General features: G+C 48.2%; 1 protein-coding gene across 1 annotated transcript; it reads left to right on the forward strand.

Moving 5' to 3' along the window:
* The first annotated feature begins 255 nt into the window (after window positions 1–255).
* LOC115139051 (GTPase IMAP family member 4-like) lies at window positions 256–8,437 on the forward strand. The gene is made up of 3 exons (XM_029676226.2): window positions 256–332; window positions 5,693–5,784; window positions 5,880–8,437. Exons 1-3 carry the CDS (start codon window positions 256–258, stop codon window positions 6,587–6,589), a joined length of 879 nt encoding a protein of 292 aa, XP_029532086.2. The 3' UTR covers window positions 6,590–8,437.
* Window positions 8,438–9,026: the final 589 nt, after the last annotated feature.

Genomic DNA, 9,026 nt, shown 5'->3' on the forward strand with positions numbered 1-9,026 from the left:
GGTGCAGCTGCTCCATTATCGCCATTGCTCAGGTGCCTATGCCTCTAACTCTTCAAGACATGGACTAAATGCAGAATGATGAATAAATACAGTAAAACATATCATTATCATTATTGTTATTATCATTGTTGTTATTACTACTACTACTACTTCTACATTACATTAACAACAAAAACAAAAACAACAACTCATTATGACTGTGTAACTCTTCCAGTCCAGGAGAGGGTACTTCAGAAAGCTCATCATGTGTTGGAGATGCCTGGAGGACCTCTCTTCCTCACTCTGAGAGGCAGCCTGGAGCCTCCACCCACAACAACCTCCCCAGTCAGGAGGTGAGGCCAGACTATACAGACACACCTATACACTGAGTCCCAAATCCTGTTAGATATGACATTTATCTACCATAACAAGAGGTCAAAATACACAGATGTCAATGCACTGTTGTTGAGTTTGCACCGTTAGCCCACACTTGAATGTTTGTCAGTTTGTGAGTTATAAATGTGTGGTTTTGTAATATTGACAAAATAGTCATTTTAACTAAATAAAATCATGTTAAAGTAAAATAAAAAATACCACCCTAGTCACTAAAATGGAAAAACATCAGATTTCCCAGAAAGCAGCTGGATGCAATAATAAATCCATGAACCTATTTAAGTAGAAACATAATAAAGTATTGTAATCAGTATTACAGTGGAATTACCCTGCAAGTACCCTGCAATTGTTTTCCATCTCTAGATTTGCCACTCGTTCCAGGTGAAAACATTACCACCTTGTGGTCAAGAACATGTACTTCATTGTCTGAGCTTAGGGAAGCAGAAGATCAACACCACCTGTCGTCTGGGAGAGGCCAAGCTCCGTCTTCTAGGGAAAGTGATAGAGAAGGATCTAGGTGAGGTTGTTCCAGGGGTGAAGGTGACACATGGTGACTCATCTCAGCTGGTGCTAGAGTGAAGTCTGTACAGCCAGACAGTTGGTTACGGATAAGATCTCTCTGGTGCTGGAGCGGGTGGTGCCTGAGGTGTCCCCCCACCTCCTGTCCTTCCTGAGGGATGAGTATGGGAGGCCTGGGAACCTGAGCAGTCTGCTGGGGTTGGGACTCCATGTGGAGGTAGAGTTGGAGGATACAGAGCTCCGTCTGTTCTCCCTCTCCTCTGGGAAACTGGACCAGGCTGAGAAGGATGTTTATACATTCAGTTGAATTGACGCAACAGCTACTAGTCTCTTATATGTGCTGGTCCAATTATATCCATTTCACTTTCATGCGCATATCACTGTTAGCTGTAATCAGCCAGCCTCATCCCCTACCAGCCCTCACTCACCTGCTTCTCTCAGCATCCCCTACCAACACTCACTCACATGCTTCTCTCAGCATCCCCTACCAGCCCTCACTCACCTGCTTCTCTCAGCATCCCCTACCAGCCCTCACTCACCTACTTCTCTCAACATCCTCTACCAGCCCTCACTCACCTGCTTCTCTCAGCATCCCCTACCAGCCCTCACTCACCTGCTTCTCTCAGCATCCCCTACCAGCCCTCTCTCACCTGCTTCTCTCAGCATCCCCTACCAGCCCTCACTCACCTGCTTCTCTCAGCATCCCCTACCAGCCCTCACTCACCTGCTTCTCTCAGCATCCCCTACCAGCCCTCACTCACCTGCTTCTCTCAGCATCCCCTACCAGCCCTCACTCCTCTGCTTCTCTCAGCATCCCCTACCAGCCCTCTCTCACCTGCTTCTCTCAGCATCCCCTACCAGCCCTCACTCACCTGCTTCTCTCAGCATCCCCTACCAGCTCTCACTCCTCTGCTTCTCTCAGCATCCCCTACCAGCCCTCTCTCACCTGCTTCTCTCAGCATCCCCTACCAGACCTCACTCACCTGCTTCTCTCAGCATCCCCTACCAGCCCTCACTCAACTACTTCTCTCAGCATCCCCTACCAGCCCTCACTCCTCTGCTTCTCTCAGCATCCCCTACCAGCCCTCTCTCACCTGCTTCTCTCAGCATCCCCTACCAGCCCTCACTCACGTGCTTCTCTCAGCATCCCCTACCAGCCCTCACTCACCTGCTTCCCTCAGCATCCCCTACCAACCCCCACTCACCTGCTTCTCTCAGCATCCCCTACCAGCCCTCTCTCACCTGCTTCTCTCAGCATCCCCTACCAACCCTCACCCACCTGCTTCTCTCAGCATCCCCTACCAGCCCTCACTACTAGTCTCTTATATGTGCTGGTCCAATTATATCCATTTCACTTTCATGCGCATATCACTGTTAGCTGTAATCAGCCAGCCTCATCCCCTACCAGCCCTCACTCACCTGCTTCTCTCAGCATCCCCTACCAACACTCACTCACATGCTTCTCTCAGCATCCCCTACCAGCCCTCACTCACCTGCTTCTCTCAGCATCCCCTACCAGCCCTCACTCACCTACTTCTCTCAACATCCTCTACCAGCCCTCACTCACCTGCTTCTCTCAGCATCCCCTACCAGCCCTCACTCACCTGCTTCTCTCAGCATCCCCTACCAGCCCTCTCTCACCTGCTTCTCTCAGCATCCCCTACCAGCCCTCACTCACCTGCTTCTCTCAGCATCCCCTACCAGCCCTCACTCACCTGCTTCTCTCAGCATCCCCTACCAGCCCTCACTCACCTGCTTCTCTCAGCATCCCCTACCAGCCCTCACTCCTCTGCTTCTCTCAGCATCCCCTACCAGCCCTCTCTCACCTGCTTCTCTCAGCATCCCCTACCAGTCCTCACTCACCTGCTTCTCTCAGCATCCCCTACCAGCTCTCACTCCTCTGCTTCTCTCAGCATCCCCTACCAGCCCTCTCTCACCTGCTTCTCTCAGCATCCCCTACCAGACCTCACTCACCTGCTTCTCTCAGCATCCCCTACCAGCCCTCACTCAACTACTTCTCTCAGCATCCCCTACCAGCCCTCACTCCTCTGCTTCTCTCAGCATCCCCTACCAGCCCTCTCTCACCTGCTTCTCTCAGCATCCCCTACCAGCCCTCACTCACGTGCTTCTCTCAGCATCCCCTACCAGCCCTCACTCACCTGCTTCCCTCAGCATCCCCTACCAACCCCCACTCACCTGCTTCTCTCAGCATCCCCTACCAGCCCTCTCTCACCTGCTTCTCTCAGCATCCCCTACCAACCCTCACCCACCTGCTTCTCTCAGCATCCCCTACCAGCCCTCACCCACATGCTTCTCTCAGCATCCCATACCAGCCCTCACTCACCTGCTTCTCTCAGCATCCCCTACCAGCCATCTCTCAATTGCTTCTCTCAGCATACCCTACCAGCCCTCTCTCACCTGCTTCTCTCAGCATCCCCTACCAGCCCTCACCCACGTGCTTCTCTCAGCATCCCCTACCAGCCCTCTCTCACCTGCTTCTCTCAGCATCCCCTACCAGCCCTCACTCACCTGCTTCTCTCAGCATCCCATACCAGCCCTCACTCACCTGCTTCCCTCAGCATCCCCTACCAGCCCTCACCCACGTGCTTCTCTCAGCATCCCCTACCAGCCCTCACTCACCTGCTTCTCTCAGCATCCCCTACCAGCCCTCTCTCACCTGCTTCTCTCAGCATCCCCTACCAACCCTCACCCACCTGCTTCTCTCAGCATCCCCTACCAGCCCTCACCCACGTGCTTCTCTCAGCATCCCCTACCAGCCCTCACTCACCTGCTTCTCTCAGCATCCCCTACCAGCCCTCACCCACCTGCTTCTCTCAGCATCCCCTACCAGCCCTCACCCACCTGCTTCTCTCAGCATCCCATACCAGCCCTCACTCACCTGCTTCTCTCAGCATCCCCTACCAGCCCTCACCCACCTGCTTCTCTCAGCATCCCCTACCAGCCCTCACTCACCTGCTTCTCTCAGCATCCCCTACCAGCCCTCACCTACGTGCTTCTCTCCGTTTACAGTTCTTGTGCGTCTATTCCTACGTCAGTTTAAAAAGTATATAATTTAGCCGTGACCGCGAGCGGGAATCCAGACCCAGATGCGTCTTCTGTTGTTAGATTTGTACACTTATTACATTGGAGCAGCGTGCAAAACGAGCATTGTTGTTACATTGTATAATTTCATTGCCTTTTATAACCAAGAGCAGAGACCAGTCGGAGTAGACTTTGCAAGTTCACTGTCATGCAGCCTCTAATGAGTGTCAGAGAGGGGAAATGGAGCACCGCTTCGCGACAGGCATGCTTGCAGCTTTACAGCAAATAAAGTGGCTTGTCTCTAGCCTAAGCAGTTAAAGAAAATATGACCCATATTATCAGAGATTACTTTTTTCTTTCTATCGGATTTCAGAAGGATTTATATAATAAATAAAAGCATGTTGTGGGCCATTTTAAACTAATCCCAGTGTGTGTATGTGTGGGAGAGAGAGAGAGAGAGAGAGGGAGAGAGAGAGAGAGAGAGAGTTGTGTGTGTTTCTGAGAGTGAGGTGGACAGAGAGAGAGAGAGAGAGTTGTGTGTGTTTCTGAGAGTGAGGTGGACAGAGAGAGAGAGAGAGAGTTGTGTGTGTTTCTGAGAGTGAGGTGGACAGAGAGAGAGAGAGAGAGAGAGTTGTGTGTGTTTCTGAGAGTGAGATGGACAGAGAGAGAGAGAGAGAGTTGTGTGTGTTTCTGAGAGTGAGGTGGACAGAGAGAGAGAGAGTTGTGTGTGTTTCTGAGAGTGAGGTGGACAGAGAGAGAGAGAGAGAGTTGTGTGTGTTTCTGAGAGTGAGGTGGACAGAGAGAGAGAGAGAGTTGTGTGTGTTTCTGAGAGTGAGGTGGACAGAGAGAGAGAGAGAGTTGTGTGTGTTTCTGAGAGTGAGGTGGACAGAGAGAGAGAGAGAGAGAGAGAGAGAGAGAGAGAGAGTTGTGTGTGTTTCTGAGAGTGAGGTGGACAGAGAGAGAGAGAGAGAGAGAGTGATATGTGTGTGTTTCTGAGAGTGAGGTGGACAGAGAGAGAGAGAGAGAGAGAGAGAGAGAGAGTTGTGTGTGTTTCTGAGAGTGAGGTGGACAGAGAGAGAGAGTGATATGTGTGTGTTTCTGAGAGTGAGGTGGACAGAGAGAGAGAGAGAGAGTTGTGTGTGTTTCTGAGAGTGAGGTGGACAGAGAGAGAGAGAGAGAGAGAGAGAGAGAGAGAGAGAGAGAGAGATATGTGTGTGTGTTTCTGAGAGTGAGGTGGACAGAGAGAGTGTAAGGAAGGGTGGGAGTGTGTGTGTGTGTATCTGTGTCTGTGTAAACTGAAGAGTAAAGAAGGTTTCATGCAGTGTTTTCCCCTTACTGATATAATGACAGATCATTATGCATGTGCATGTTCCTGCCATTCTTCCAGCCAAATCACAGCTAGGCCTTTGCAAATGTGAGCAAATCAGCCATTCTATGCAGTATTCTGTTATACACTGAACAGTGTGAAGTTACATTTAAAGGGTTGTATTGAGTAGAGTGTGAATTTCAGTGACAGGTTTTTGGAGAACGTTTAGAAAATGTGAACAAGTGTCCGGGGGACTGGGTGAACAGAATCCTAGGCCACTGATACTTAGCCTGGTATCGTATAATTTGTTAAATGTTGGTATCGTGACAACACCACTTCAACATGTTTCAGCCAATCACATTGCAGATTCTCTGAAGCTGTTATATAATACTGTGTAATATATGCATAATTACAGATTTGTTTAATAATATCAATTACAGTCCTTCATTGCAGTTGTATTGTTTGTTCTAATCTACAGGCTTTTCAGACTGCCCAGAATGCTTTGCATCTCAGAGGGTTCGTATTAGGCACTCGACCAGAGCAAGGTGAGTTGCAACACTTCACCCCCACCTTTAAATCAAATACATTATTACGATATGATTGATCCATTTCAAGTTATAATTCTGAACCCTCCCTATAGACATCAGGATTGTGCTGCTGGGGAAAACCGGAGGAGGTAAAAGCAGTGCTGGAAACACCATCTTCGGACAAGATGATGTGTTCCTCTCAGACAGTTCCTCCATCTCCGCAACACAGAAATGTAAAGCTCATACCAAGAACATCAAAGGCAGAAACATCACCCTGATTGACACACCTGGATTCTTTGACACTGACATCCCTGAAGAGGAACTGAAACCTAAAATAGTTAAATGTATAACAGAATGTGCTCCAGGGCCGCATGCCTTTCTCATTGTACTGAAAGTGGAACGGTACACAGTCCACGAGAACGAAGCCGTAGCCGTAGCGAAAATCGAGACATATTTTTCACCAGAGGCCTTCAAATATGCTACAGTCCTCTTCACTCATGGTGACCAACTCAATGGTTTGACCGTTGAGAAGTTTGTCCAACAGAATGCTGAACTGAACAAGCTTGTGGAGAAATGTGGAGGCCGCTATCACGTGATCGACAACAAATACTGGAACACCAATCAGCAGGGTCGGTACAGCAACCAGTACCAAGTAGCAGAGTTACTCAACACCATAGAGAAGATGGTGAGAGATAACGGAGGAGGGTTCTACACCAACGAGATGCTCCAAGAGGCAGAGAGATTAATACAAGCAGAGATGGAGGGTCTTAGGAAGGAGTTAAAGGGAAAGATGACACAGGAAGAGATGAGAAAACAGGTCTAAAGAAATAGTGTGGAAGAAACTCCTGATCAAACTCTCAGGGACACTAACAGGTGTTGTGGTAGGAGCGTTTCTTGGGGTGGCACTGGTGACAGGGATCCCACTCACACTCGCTACAAAACCACTGATTCATTTAGTCGAATGTCGGATGGCAGCTTCAATGAAAACAGTGCCAACAGTCATGGTGAATGCCGAAGGACCAGTCATTGCAGGAGAGACAGTGGCGCTCATTGGAGTGGGTTCAGAGATAGGCATAGGTGCAGGGGTAGTAGGCATAGCTCCAGGGGTAGTAGGCATAGCTGCAGGAGTTGTTTCTGGGACCGCTGCTACAGCAGGAGCAGTAAGAGGAGGGATAGTAGGAGCTACTGCAGCAGAGGAGGGATAGTAGGAGCTACTGCAGCAGAGGAGAGATAGTATGAGCTACTGCAGCAGAGGAGAGATAGTAGGAGCTACTGCAGCAGATGAGAGATAGTAGGAGCTACTGCAGCAGAGGAGGGATAGTAGGAGCTACTGCAGCAGAGAGATAGTAGGAGCTACTGCAGCAGAGGAGGGATAGTAGGAGCTACTGCAGCAGAGGAGGGATAGTAGGAGCTACTGCAGCAGAGAAGGGATAGTAGGAGCTACTGCAGCAGAGGAGGGATAGTAGGAGCTACTGCAGCAGAGGAGAGATAGTAGGAGCTACTGCAGCAGAGGAGAGATAGTAGGAGCTACTGCAGCAGAGGAGAGATAGTAGGAGCTACTGCAGCAGAGGAGAGATAGTAGGAGCTACTGCAGCAGAGGAGAGATAGTAGGAGCTACTGCAGCAGAGGAGAGATAGTAGGAGCTACTGCAGCAGAGGAGGGATAGTAGGAGCTACTGCATCAGAGGAGGGATAGTAGGAGCTACTGCAGCAGAGGAGGCAGAGACAGTACAGAGGGCAGCAGAGAAAGCAGCTAATGCTGTCTACCATGATGCTACGCGTCTTCATGACCAAGCAGGACAGGTTACAGTAACAGATCAGATACAACTGGATTCATGCATAAGAATCATACGTGGAATAATTGAAAGAGTGGTGGCAAAGTATGTTTCAACATCTGACTAACTATGTAGACATCAGTCAGTTATATTCCACTGTTGAATAGCTTTTTGTTCCATTTGGTTTCTTTCTGTTTTGTAAAAAGCAGATGACTGGGTTATACATTCAGGGTTTTACATAGGTGTGTTCAAACTTTTGTCTGGTATTAAACTGCATTGGGTTCTGGACCATGACTATCCATAGGCTTATGGTTCACACATGCGGTTGAGGGAGCAGGTTACCATTTATTGGGATGACTCATGCACTGGAGGCAGATTTGCAGGTTTGTGCTGATTGTTTGAACTGAAACTATGTAATGCACTGAATGTGCACGAGCTTCTGCAAATAATTCCAATGTATGTGTCTTTAAACCTGCAAAAGGCAAATGTACTCTATATCTTTAATTTTGAGCTTTGAAAATGATAAAGGGGGGAAACATTTGCTTATGACAAACTGGGTAACAGTGAGTGGTATATCTAAGCAACATAGTCTCATTACAATACGTCAAAATAGTGACATTTAATCTTTGTAGTTACATTGTAGAATCACCTATGCTTATAATATGTCACGCCCTGACCTTAGTTATCTTTGTTTTCTTTATAATTTTTGGTTAGGTCAGGGTGTGACGGGGGTGGTTTGTTTAGTTGTTGTATTGTCTAGGGGGTTTTGTGGGTTGTTATTCTATGTTTAGTTGCCTGTTCTGCACTATTCCTATTAGCTTCACGGTTCCTTTTGTTGTTTTGTTAGTTTTGTTCAGTGTTCGTTCTTCATTAAAAGAAGTATGTACGCTTACCACACTGCGCCTTGGTCTCCTCTTTATGACGACCGTGACATAATATTACTGTATATATACACTAGGTATATCAAACATTAGGCACACCTTCCTAATATTGAGTTGCATCCCTCAATTCGTCGGGGCATGGACTATACAAGGTGTCGAAAGCATTCCACAGGAATGCCGCCCCATGATGGCTCCCAAGCTTCCCACAGTTGTGTCAAGTTGACTGGATGTCCTTTGGGTTGTTGACCATTCACGGGAAACTGCTGAGTGTGAAAAACCGAGCAGCGTTGCAGTTCTTGACACAAACCAGTGTGTCTGGCACCTACTACAAAAGCCAGTTCAAAGGCACTTTAATCTTTTGTCTTGCCCATTCACTCGCAAAATGGCACACATACACAATCTATGTCTCAATTGCCTCAAGGCTTAAAAGTCCTTATTTTAACCCTGTCTCCTCCCCTTCATCTACACTGATGGAAATGGGTTTAACAAGTGACATCAATAAGGGATCATAGCCTTCACCTGGGTTCACCCAGTCAGTCTGTCACAGAAAGAGCAGGTGTTCTTAATGTTTGTAGACTCAGTGTATGTCATCTAAGAGTACGGAG

This window comes from Oncorhynchus nerka, linkage group LG12, assembly GCF_034236695.1.
Source record: "Oncorhynchus nerka isolate Pitt River linkage group LG12, Oner_Uvic_2.0, whole genome shotgun sequence".
Taxonomy (NCBI): Eukaryota; Metazoa; Chordata; class Actinopteri; order Salmoniformes; family Salmonidae; genus Oncorhynchus; species Oncorhynchus nerka.

Bases quoted from the DNA above. Each gene is read 5' to 3' on its own strand.
- LOC115139051 (XM_029676226.2), top strand. From the start codon at position 256: ATGCCTGGAGGACCTCTCTTCCTCACTCTGAGAGGCAGCCTGGAGCCT. The intron at 333-5,692 runs GTGAGGCCAGAC...CCTTCATTGCAG, and splicing joins ACAACCTCCCCAGTCAGGAG to TTGTATTGTTTGTTCTAATC. The intron at 5,785-5,879 runs GTGAGTTGCAAC...CCCTCCCTATAG, and splicing joins AGGCACTCGACCAGAGCAAG to ACATCAGGATTGTGCTGCTG.